The sequence below is a fragment of the Salmo salar genome, chromosome ssa24 (genome assembly GCF_905237065.1).
Source record: "Salmo salar chromosome ssa24, Ssal_v3.1, whole genome shotgun sequence".
NCBI lineage: Eukaryota > Metazoa > Chordata > Actinopteri > Salmoniformes > Salmonidae > Salmo > Salmo salar.
In genome coordinates this window covers 11,607,785-11,620,733 of record NC_059465.1, presented here as the reverse complement: position 1 = coordinate 11,620,733, position 12,949 = coordinate 11,607,785, and the positions used below count along the sequence as shown (strand labels likewise).

Below are 12,949 nucleotides of genomic sequence, written 5' to 3'. Positions count from 1 at the left end.
TTGGTTTATATTTTTGTTCAAAAATAGTTTTAGTTGTAGTAGTTTAACTTTTTGTTGTTGTTGTTGCAAGGAGCAGCATAAAATGAACTGCTGTTTTAGATGTATATTTAATTCCACTTGTCACACTGTTTGAGAGCAGGTGTAGGCTACTTTATCTAGGGTGGTATGTTTACAGGGCATTTTATATGAAATAAATATGCATAGAAATGTAATTAATAGCAATGGAGTGTTTTATCAATGATATTTAAGAGTTATGCTACTTTTGAGCCGTACTGTAGGCTACCGTAATACAATCTGTCATGCGTAAATGTCCAGTTTGGATTTAGTTGACGGTGATAAGTTTATGGGACTCATAACTCACAAACATATTTCTTCACTCTAGTGATATAGGCTACTGCGCATCGTCCGTCACATAAATATCCACCTTGCTCTGAGATTATTTTGTGTCCAAGCGGTAATTATCTGTCAGTTATGGCCATGGATTCCTGTCCTGTCCTCACCTGGCGGCCCTCAGCGAGCGGACAGTCGGAGAGTGGCGCAGGTTCGGGACCACTGGCCCAACATCAAGGCGAAGCACTGCAAGGATAAACACAGCTGGGTCTACCTAACGGAAGAGTCCTCGACCTAACGGAAGAGGCCTGGGTCTCGGTGTCCTCGCCTTCCTGATGGGTCACTTCTCATTACGCCCAGCCGAAGTTCAGCTCACGCGAAGGGAGCCTCAATTCTCCAGACTGACGCTTCCTGTCCAGGTCACACAGGAACCAGGAATATTGTGAATGTGAAGGAAAATGTGTTTACGTATTTAGCAACTACAAAATTGTTAGTAAATCTGCAATAGCATTATTGTTTAGAAATTTGCTTAAGGCGTTATAATATTGTAGAACCAGTCCATATCGAATCAGTGCATGATGGTAGGCCTATTAAGGCAAACTTTCGTGAATACTTTCTTTGCTTCCAAATGTATCATATAATCACACTTTTATCCTGGATTTCATGCAAATGTAAATGTTAGAATTGTTTATACATTAGGCATGCATTATTTTAGTTATTGAATTAGTATTGTTTAAATGTGGCAATTTTGTAGGAATGTAGTGTCAGGAATAACTTTCAATCGAAACAAGTATTGTTTTTCCAAGGCTAATTTGATCATCAAATTTATCGGCGTGTGTTTAAATTTGAATCTTAATTTTGTTCGAACTTGGAAATATATGTAGCCTAGTCCTAACCTACAGTAAAATGATTGTATTTGGGGAAAAAACGATTTCCCTCAAACGAGAGCAGCTCTTATTTCATGTATTCCTGAATTCCACGTGTTCAGGTCTCTGTTGTTGGTGTTAGTACCCTAAACAGAATGTATGCGATCAATTAGTTGACGGTCAAATGAGTGGACAAATTATTTAAGATTTGATTCCTTCACAAGTCATATAACAGGCAGAGGTCAACCTGCGCACGGGCGTCCCACATATTTTGGACCCTTCCGCAGCTGCATGCGCTTGAAGAGAAGATGCATACTTGAAGAGAAGATGCATACTTGAAGAGAAGATGCATACTTGAAATGAATCATGACGTCTCCTATTGTCATGATATTCCCAGATCCCCGAACAGCATGTTATTTTAGCAAGAATTATCCTTGACAACAAAGCATCCCTTTATAGGACCGATTTCTAATAGAGACGGCACTGCACGGAATTCGAATGTGTGTTTTTGGCTATTGGTCCTTTTTAAGCAAAAAATACAACACTACTGTGGCATTTCATGTGAGGAATAGATCCTTTAAAAGTCCAATGCAGCCGTTTTTTATATCGATATCAAATCATTTCTGGGTAACAATTAAGTAGATTTACTGTGATTTGTTTTCAATTTAAATTGTAAAAAATAAACAAATGGCTTCTTAGCAAAGAGCAATTTCTCAAGCAAGAATTCTGCTAGGACTGTCTGGGAGTGGTCACGTGTTTGACTGCACCGGGCCTTTAAGAGGAAATGTTTAGTGTTTTATTCTTGTCTGTGTAGAAGAGACAAAGTGGGTATTTTTCTGGGAAGTCAGATGGTTGGCTGTATGACCTGTTGTTCATGGTTAAAGCTATTCCCTCTCCTGATATTGTAGATGTTTTTAAGTTAAACAAGTTTAATGTTGATAATACGTTTGAATCCATACTGCAGTATTTGGTTTTCTCAATAATTTAATGTAGCAATTGCACAATTTGATTTATATGGTGGTCTGACCAATTGACAAATCTGGCTGCAAAAAATGATTTGTTTTATAGCCTACACTTTTTGTTTCATTTGCCAACAACATTTTGAAATATATTTTAAAAAATCTAAAAATTGCATATAGGCCTGCACATGCTTATTACATTTAAAGCTTAAAAAAATAAGTGATTTTTGTTTCAGAACAAGAAATAAGAAATGTTTGATTTAATAGATTTGGGTTGGATAGAATTCCTGATTATCAAATTTTGTTGCTGGATTGCGCAATGGTATGCCTAGTTGATTTTGCCTTTATTTTCACACACACACTACCCCACACACTTGCACACACAATCCACAAACACACTTGCCCGCGCACACAACCCACATATATATATATATATATACACACATGTGCGTGCCCACACACACACAATTAAGGGGCTTGGCCTTTCCATGTGTGGGTTTACCTTTTGGAAGTATGGTCCTATTACTGTGCAACTATGAGTGTGTGTATGTGTAGCATGATTCCTCTTCTATGTAATACACCATTGAATAATTCTGTAGACCCAGGTGTGGATGCTGACCTTTGAACTGTAGCATATCGGTCCGTGTACAACCTAATGTTTAGACAGGTTCTAAGTCCCCCTCTCTCTCACATATACACTGAACACCATAATCCAACTGGGTAAATCCAGTTTGAGGAAACAGAATAATGCAATCAATGAGGCAAGGTCTTTCCTGGCCCCATGATAGCGCACAGGCAGGGAGGACTCGTGCTTTATGAATTAAAAGTTAAGAATGTGATGTTTATTTTACAGTTACAGAACAGTCATGCTGTATTTATTTACTTAGAATTGCTGCAAGTCAGTGCCGTGGTACAAGCTTCTCAGGGCTGTATCTCAGGATGGTTAAAAAATCAAATCCATTTTTTTTTTCTCGAACAAAAAAACAAAATTTCAAAGGCATTTTAACACCTATCTGATGAGCTCAACATGCAAATATCTTTGTATATTTATGGAAGCTTGATTGACTATATAACATATGGCTTTTTTGAAAGCAAAAAAAAAACAAAGTGCATCCAACACAAAAAATAATAATTTCCAGTCCGTGGTAATGCGTCATCCATGTTTTAAGAGAGGGCTCACTGTCTGCTTCGCTCTACCACACAGGAAAAAGGTACCCTCATATAGAGCTATTGCTGTCAACGTTCAGAGGTCAAGACAGACCCCTGCTTGGGCTCAGAAGGCAGTCTGTACTTCCTGCCAAGATACGTTTCCCTAAAATAAATACGGAAGTTTTTGTCTCTCTCTGAGGGGTGGAGGGTATCCAGCAACAGGGGCGCACCGCGCAATCTCCCCACTCGCTTGACATTGCATCAGCCATGAAGACAGAGTTGTGTTGTCCCTCCCCTCCTGTGTGTTTGCTTTTCCACAGCGTTAGCTAGCTAGTAGCGGTGGCCCAGGTGTGTCGGCCATGGGCAGCGGCTGCCGGCTACAGCTATATATTCATTATCTTGGCCCGTAGTCATAGTTAGAGGGGGCGCTGGTGGCAGAGTACATGTTAGCTGTGGCTGGGTTCATGTGGTGGTGGTACGTGTGTCCTCTGAGGCCGGGTAAAGGGTACGGCGCTGGCCGGGTCTTAGCCCCCAGGTAGTGTTCGTAGGATGTGGGGTACTTGTAGGGGTGGTGATGCAGGGTGTCTGGGGCCAGCGGGTGGCCGTCCGGGGTACGCAAATCGTGGGGAGGGCTGGGCCGGCCGCTGGTGAGGGAGACGGCGTGGAGGCCTCCTGGGATGGGGAGAGCGGGGCTGAGGACGCGTGACATCAGCTGGTGGGCGGGGTCGGCGTGCATCGGCGTACCACTGGGGTCCCGGTCGTAGTCCCGCCTACTGTCCTCTAACGTCAACAACAAACAATAGCAGACAGTCAGAGATCGGCAAAACCTTTATTTAACTAGGCAAGTCAGTTAAGAACAAATTTGTATTTACAATGACGGCCTAACCCGGACGACACTGGACCAATTGTGCACTGCCCTATGGGACTCCCAATCATGGCCAGTTGTGATACAGCCTGGAATCGAACCAGGGTCTGTAGTGATGCCTCTAGCACTGAGATGCAGTGCCTTAGATCGCTGCGCCACTAACACATTAGCCAAGCCAAGAGCAAGCACACCAAGGCATCCTGATCTGTGGTCATACAATGCATTTCTATAATTCTGCAATATACATTGTGAAAGTTATATTTACTGTAGGTGATATCTGTCCTGTATTTTACATGGATATGAACTTATGAAAGCCAACATTTACTCGTATTTCAGTTATAGTATTGCTAAATTAAGATGAAATGTGTACATTTTGTTATAAAAGATCATTCCTGGATTCATTAGGTCTCTCAGTGAAGGTAATGAACTTAATTATATTCCTCTTCTGAGAAAGGGAGGGCTACAGACCTTTTTCTGAGTTCTGCTGTGGGGGAGACGACATTGGGTTCCTTGTTCTTGCAAAGGCACTCATAATTGGCAGAGAGCCTGGCCTGTGATTCCTGGGCCTGGAGCAGAGAGAATGAATTCAGTTACACTGTACTGTAAAATATTTTGTGTGTAAAAAAACACCAATAACTTTATTATGTATTAAGATGCACATTAACAGAGCCACAAGACACAAATAATTAAATGTGATTTACTTATGTATGACATTGGCTGTAAATAGACTAGCACATTTCATATTCACTGGGCCCATTTAAAAACAATTTGATGCAGTTTTGTGAAGATTAATCAAATCGTCACTGATGAATTGAGTAGACCTAAATGGAGTTTAAAGTTTTCTCACCAGTCCTCTGGATCACAGTCCCTGAAGCCCTTTGCAAAAGGATTACTGGCGATTTTCAGCTGCGTGATCTACAACCAAAAGGACAAAGTCAGGTAAACCTCCATGTCAAAGTGGAAAATCCAACCCAGAACAACACATTACGTGCGGCTTTTTCAGGCTTTTGGGTTTAGGTTATGATTAGGGTTAAATACATGACATTCGAACGTGTAATATTCACGAAATACAATGTAGCCTAGGCCTACTCAACACGGAACAATAGAGCGGAACGAGTATCTGCCTATGGCGTGATATAGGCCTAACTAGTGAGGGTCAAAGCGTTTACCGTTACGTTGCCATAAAGAACGACGCTATAGCCGCTCCCCTTTTCTCTTGTATAGAGACATGTCTATTATAACCAACATGTTAAAAGGTAGGTAAGGCATTTATTAACATAGGCTACAAATATAAAACGTATTTTTGTAATAATGGCTAGGCCTATGCCTACAAAATTACAGTTTAGTCCTAAGAAGTGATTTATTGTGGCCTCGACACTGAATAAAAATGTCAGCTGAACATGTCATTTTTAATAATTGATGAGGCTAATAGTTTTGTACATCCGCGAATGAAGTTATGTGGTCATGAATTTCCGGAATGAGTTGAACAACAAAATGAATGCCCCTTAGTGCGCGTAGAAGACCAGTTGGATACGAATGGGTCAAACAGATAGAACGCATAGCAGGAAAGACAGAGGGAAAAACGAGAAACTGGACAGCTGTGCAGTGGCATCAGTGACACAGATAATTTTCAGGGGCAAAAATATCACGTAAAGGAATTATGTTCAGCTATTTGATACAATACAATATTTAGTAAAAAGTTAACGGGGATCAAGCTGAAATGGGAGGGATCAAAAGAAGAGGGAAGAATCAGATGTTCCGTAAAATGAATGATCAGGCTTTTTTTTCACGGTCAGAAAAGCCTATAGCCTATTTCTTAAATGTGTTTGTCATGTCTTTTAATTTAAAGCTTGTCAGCATATTCCATCATTTATTTCACTGGGGTACAAATACTATTCTTAGTCATTTTTTTTAATGATACCTAAATAGTTTTATGAAATAAAGCCATGTTTACTTGCAATGAATGCTGTTAGGTTGTGTTTTGTTCGAAATATGGAATGGTCAAATAATGCCCACATGAATATATATATATATATATATATATATTTTTTTTTTTGCGATCCTTGCGTCAGTTATAGGCTATTCGTTTGTCAATATAATTATTTGTCATGCAAATTATTACGTTAATTACTATTGTTATACAAGTGTATAACCTAACAGATTAGGCCCTATTAGTTTTACTTCATTATTCTAGAAATACAGGCCAACAGGCTGGCCCCACGTTTATCCTGTTTTAGGCCTGCTGATTTGTATTTGGCCTCATTCATTTATACTTTTTAAATTGTCCCATGTTGTAAAAACACTGCTTGTTCACGAAATACAGTGTGAAATCAACAACAATAACAACCATCTATTATCATGTTATAATATGTTAAAATGTGTGTTATTATATCTGCATAGCACATAGAGGGCGACATCTTACCCTGTGGTTTTGGTATGCTGTTACCGCCGTGAACCGTGTTTCCTCAAAAACAAAGGTCTTATAATTCTCCTCCGCATACTTCTCGCTGTCTTTGCGTGGGTCCACATAGACGACGTGGAACCTTGGCTGGTATCTGTGCATTGAGTTTAGAATGATCTGCAGGGGGAGAGAGAGGAAGAGGTTAGGCCTATTTTACTTAACGCAATGGACATTTGTCGATTGTGATGTCTCTAAATATTGTTTTCGAAACCCGATGTTGGCTCGTCAACGCAAGGGTCAGTTAATTAATGAATGAGCATAATTCTTATGGAAGTCAATAGATTTTCCGCACTATAGGCCTATTTTACGCACAACCAAATGTATCCAATTACGCATGGATTGAAATGATGTAAAATCAACAACAAAAATATCTACACCTATAAAATTACCCGAAGATATCCAACACAAATGGGTAAACTGGAAAAATGTTGTGTGGTTTAGGATATGTGAAACAATTCTGCCGTGGAAACTATTTGGCGCACAAGACATACATGTGCAGGTATAGTTTTTTTTTAATCATGCTCTCTTTAAAGTCATTTGAAAGCAGATACATTCAGTTCAAATACATTTCAAATAGTATGATTTCTTGTGACATGTGGCCTATAGGCTATAACATCTTACTCGTGGATACACATTGTATTTAGTAAACCAGGGTCTTCGCTACAATGTACTTACATGTCCATTGTCATCCAGTAAATTGTTAGTGAGTTTTAGTTTATCGAATGAGACTATCTGCTTCATCCACTGTGCGCCCTTGGCTGGAGAGTCGGGGTGGTAGTGAACTCTCCCCGGAGTAGCAGGGTCAGCTTTACCCGCCACCAGCCACGAGGAGCTGTGGAAAGCATACCTATGAAAGTAAGAAGAAAAACGAGCAACATTTTCACCGAGGTTACAGGGGGTCTCAGTGGATTGTATGCCAACGTTCTGTTTTCCAATGAAATGTATTGTCTCGGGCCTACTGTGAGTTGGATGCAGGTCCACTGGCCATTGCCCTACACCCACTGCAGCTAATGTTCACTGGCACAAAATATTTCCCAAGAAAAGTGTAGATTTGTATCTTGTTCATTTGGCAAATAAAACATACCTGTATCTTTTGTCGTCGACTGGTAAGAAATCCATTAGCAGCATGTAGTCTGCCATAGGATCCATTCCAAATATTTTCACTTGAAACGTAGGAAACATTCGCCTGACAGAGAAAACACATGGATATATTAAAAGCAGTTTTCTTTGACTTGGCTCTAGCATTGCATGGTCTGATCTGCAAGTGTTTGTCACTGGGGTTTACTTGCCATTTTGGGAAATTCCCATCAGGATATAAGCAATATGTTGAGATATGCTTTTTGATATAATATTGGGTTTTTACGACAGTCGAAAATATTATTTCACCCGCAGCCACAACCGTATTGTTATGGTTTTTGGGGTTTGTTGTTGCAGTAGGCCTACATGACGTTATGACGCCTTCCTATTCAACAAAAAAAGCAGGCCCGGGATTTTAGGCATATACTGAGTATGACGCGATTTAATGGGTGGATAAACGACGTGTTACATTTTTGGTTAACCCAAATTACGCTTAGCTTTATATAACACTGCACATCCACTTGCATTTCTCTTCTACCCTTTGATGGATTCCAGTCATTTATACGCACGAGGGGCTGTTCTTTTTTTTCCCTGTCTCTTTAATAAATATGCCTACTTTCTCTTTCTCCTGCTCACACTCGCATGAGGGGTGTATCATACCGTAAAACGTTTTATTGTGTGTGGAGTAATCCGCCAAACCAGTGAAAGTGATCCTAAAATCACCGCTCAATTAACGTCAGTGTCTATTCAAGGCTGCAGTTGTGGATAGGTGAGGTTAAAGTAGCTTTTAAAGTACCCTCTCTCGGATCCTGTGTTGCCTAGTATCTCTGAATGACAGATGTTTTTCTGCTGTCACCCTATAGGTAAACTGAGCCTGCGTAAATGCCATCTCTTATGGATGCTCAAATCCATAAAACACAACTGTAAAAATTTAATTTAAAAAACGCAGTTATTAAAAGTTAACTGATAGATATGGCAAGTGGGCCTAGTCATACAGCGAATGAATCAATATGGTTTTTGACTGATATTACAATTACATCAAATATTGTGTTACTCTGTTGCCTATGAGACAGCAGGTACATATGAAGTTATATTAGAGCAAGAAATAGGTTATTGGCCTGTCATTTTACTATTATGTGGAATGTTTACAGTAGGAAGTTATTTTTATGCAAAACATCGGCCTATTTCAAAACTTTCCCTAGCTTTTGAAAAGCGCTAAATGCTGCATTTCGGGAGGGTATCAAGAGGAAAACGTAACCGTAAAATAACTATAGCACCAAAGGAACCTCGTTATTCATTGCCCGAATAAAGTCGAATTCTAGCCCGTTCTCTATCTGTTTGAACAATCTAATGTAGCATTCACTGTTGTGAGAATCAGTGGAGTAATGTTTATGCTTGAGTGCCGCTGCTTTGTTGGTTAACGCATACACCCAAGACCTACTGTGACCCTAATGGTCTTATAACGACCTGTGACATTGGCGCGTAAATTGGGGTTTAGGGTTCCAGAAATAAATGCCTTAGGTATGGTGATATTACTCAGAATAGGAAAGCTCAAGTTCACCTTTCGTGCGGTGGGCTTATGTCAAGGAAAGCACGACCCATTTAGGGGAAACAGAAGGGCATTTACGCGTACAATTCTTCTCTAAAATGCATGCGTAAACTGTTGGATAAATATCGTAATTTTATTCAGTCAGAAATATTGAGCTTTCTCTGCGCAAACATGTAGGCCGTTTTGAATGTATTTGTGGGGAAATGGCGTCGTCTTAATTGTATCTACTACTACAAATAAAAATGCGTAATTTAAGAGCATGCTTAACATGCTAATAGGCTAATAGGCCTATTTGATTCCGTTCCAATCTGTCTAGAAATTATATCAGGGGTCTGTCTGTCTATTGGCTGGAGTTGGTTATATTATAACACTACAGAATATTCCTTAAATAGTTTATTAGTGAATAGTTTGTCTAAGTTGTATGGTAAAACATGACGAGCAATTCAAAAAGCATGAGCTGAAAGATGTTTTCAGTAGATCGAAAGCCTGTATATTGCTGCGTAATTTCCATTGCAGCATCACACCAACATCAACTTGTAATTCACTATACACACCGACTTTAAATATTATCTCCCAACGTATCTCATGATTTACGTTGTATGTGCGAGCTCTCAGGTGATACATTTGAAATTCGCAACTAAATATTTGTTCATGTATAACATGAGCTCATATCTGGAGGCCCAATGCACTATAGTGAAGCCTGCATGTCTCATGGTGTAAATTCCACTCACCTTCCAGCCTTGGTAACGATCATCTCTGTTCCCAGCTGATTAAATTCATCCCATAAAGCTTTCATCTCCAACTGAACGTTAATGTTGGCCACCTTAGGGTTCTTTTTCACCAGAGACTTGCTGTTCGGCGTGGAGCTGGAGGAGGAACAGTTGGAAGTCCCGGTGTCGCTGTGCTGGGCCTGGGCCGGGTTCGACCCCGAGTAGTTGTAGCTGTGTTGAGCGGCCGGGCAGGGCTCAAAGTGGGTTTCATGTTGGCTGTAGGGGTCCCCGGGGGACGGGGAGAGATGGTAACTTCCTGACGTGTTGAGGCTGCTTAGGCTGCTAGTAGTGAAGGCTGCAACATCGCAAAAATGGGACAGCTGCGTCAGCCACGGACTGGATATCGCTGAAATCATTCCAAAAGCTGGATTTTACTATATGCGTTGCACTTGTGGATAGCAATAAAACAACCCTGAAAAGTAGTTGTAGGCTCGAGTTATTTTCTTCAACGTCAAACACTCTTTATAAATGATCGAGTAGTTTTACAATAGTGTGTCTTGGTGTTTTCTGCGTTCATTAATCATCGCTGTTGCATCCGATGCTGTAATAAACTACAGGCTACATCCTAAAATGTATGTTGCAGTTACAGAATTCAATCGCAGCATTTCTCGCAAAACGTCCAAATAGTGGAAAAAAAGTTGATTCAGAACTTTGTTTTTTCGGCGCCCCTAATTAATATTCCCAATCCTGATCAAAAATGGTTTTGTAGAACTATAACCCTGTGCACACGCAAGTTGTTTTTTTCGAGGGATTGTGTTCAAAAGTATTCCAGGCGGCCTCTGCTCTGCTGCCCTACTGCAGTATGATACACTGCAATCCAGACTTCTTCTCTCTTATCTAGGGCCTCCCCTTCACGATAAAACCAGGTCTTATTTCTATTTAGATAAGGAACTGCAGGTAAAGTCCCTTTCCCCGCCTGCCTTGGGACGAGACTGATTGACAGTGAAGTGCGCCCCTTTTTAATGGGCTTTCCGGCACCCATTTACTTTTGGATAAGGGAATCGCCCACATCGTCTTCCCGTAACAATAGACGGGATAGCTGGCACAGTGGAGGGTAAACGTTTTTACAAGGTAAACAAACACTTATTTGCATGCACAAACAAACACATAAGGTTATTTCGAGGTGAATTGTATGTTACATTGTTTTGCCAAATGGAACTGGGATAAGGGACACATGCCAATGTGTTGGATATAGGCCTATAAACTGTTTTTACCATTAATATGAACTGGTGCCCCATGTAGGCTACCCCGGCCACTGACTTCTCGTTCCTTATTTTCAAAATGTGTTATCGTGCTCTTTTCTTCTCTGAAGTAGTATTTACGAACTCACTGTGATTTGAAATGCAACTGAAATCCCTATTTTGACCAGATATGTCAGTTCTATGAAGATAGGCAACATGATTACTGGGTGATTTATAAGTTGTGATTCGTTTATTAGTTATAACTTCTTATCGTCATATGCATCATACTTCTCCCCGAACGTTCCTATAGCCTACTGGAAGTGACTTTTCGGGAATATTTTCATAGAAGCCTACTTTTTTTTACATTCTACTCCAGTATCAACATTGCTTTAGTTATGCATTTCATATCTACACTAACGCAAACATGGTTGCTCAATTGTAGGATGTTACGGGAACAAGATCACATCTACATGCAACAAGAACCTGAGATGATCATCAAACAAACTTAACGCAAGCAAATATTTACACGGTTATTGTCAAGACCGCGCTCGTACCTTCCATTTCCCTGGTGACAGTGCTGTAGTGCATTTTCAATGAACTGTAACAGTCGTGCTGGTGTTGCTTGTCCAGGCCAGTGCCGTGTTTGTCAAATGTTGCGTTTCCTGCTTGCTCTGCAGCTGAAATCAGAGAGGCTATACTGAAAGCATTTGCCTTTGGAGAGAGGGGACCGCTGTCGTCCATAGGCGAGAAATGAAGTCGAGAAAAGCCGTCTCTCCTCTGCTTCCTTTGTGCTCTATTCCAGAAAGCAGGAGACTAGACACAATGCGCAGGAACATACGCTACAATAGTTATAGTTTTACATTTCGCCTCTAACATTCGTTGGTAGCCAATTCAGGGACCTTTCGGCGAAGTAGGCTATGGGTAACTCCGCTGTTTTCAAAGCAAAGTATTCCCACGGAATCTTTTTGAAGATTTGAACAACTTTAAAAACTTTTCCCTTGCACGAATTCAATTGATATGCCCAAACACGTCCACTTCTATTAAAACATCGTTCATCCGCAGAGAGCTGTTCCCTTCTTCCCCCATTCGGTGGCTGGGTGATGTCATAAGAGTTCGCTAGTCTGCCTTGAGGAGAAGCTACTGCAGAGAGAGAGAATGTCAAAAGTGAGAGCTCCACGCCTCCCATGCAGGGCTCGAAAAAAGTGTGCACGCTTTGACTAGAAGTTTTATTTGAATAAGACCTTGTCAATCAATGTGCCAAATGTTTTATTCATTTTGCAACAAAAAAAGTTTAACGTCATTGCGGATGTCAGGCTTCAAAGTACTGCAATTGTAAAGTGAATTATATGTTTAGGTCCTTTGGTTGTGCAAGGACAGCGCGCGTAATTTCCAAATAGTCTACTTTGGACATGTGGGCGTTGTTGTCCCCTCCTGTCTAATGAACTAGCCTATGCATTGTCGTGTTGTTATCCCTACTTTTATAGAGGTAGGAATAGTGTATTCATTTAGGGTTACAGTCAATTAATTCACTCCCACACACTCACTCATTAATTGTTGGTGCAATGTCTGGCCCAGACCAATAGGCCTACATAATCTCACCATCAGACAATTTTAAGCAATATGGATAAAATCATTATTATGTGTCCACTAAATGCATTTTTTTTTTTATCTCGCAACGCTTACAGATATACTCAAACGTAGGATAATGTAGTTTGTGGCTGGCCATGGTGGACTGTAAACAA

General features: G+C 40.5%; 1 protein-coding gene across 2 annotated transcripts; it reads right to left on the bottom strand.

The window, feature by feature from the left end:
• Positions 1-2,975: 2,975 nt before the first annotated feature.
• On the bottom strand, positions 2,976-12,654 carry LOC106585096 (T-box transcription factor TBX1). 2 transcript variants are annotated; one of them, XM_014170925.2, is made up of 8 exons: positions 11,762-12,654; positions 9,988-10,321; positions 7,715-7,816; positions 7,306-7,477; positions 6,592-6,747; positions 5,017-5,084; positions 4,638-4,735; positions 2,976-4,084 (listed from the first exon to the last, which is right to left on the bottom strand). In XM_014170925.2, exons 1-8 carry the CDS (start codon positions 11,946-11,948, stop codon positions 3,699-3,701), a joined length of 1,503 nt encoding a protein of 500 aa, XP_014026400.1. In that variant the 5' UTR covers positions 11,949-12,654; the 3' UTR covers positions 2,976-3,698. The 2 variants fall into 2 exon arrangements, with proteins under 2 accessions (XP_014026400.1, XP_014026399.1); XM_014170924.2 differs by having other exon boundaries at positions 9,988-10,372; positions 11,762-12,653.
• Between the last annotated feature and the right edge of the window lie 295 nt (positions 12,655-12,949).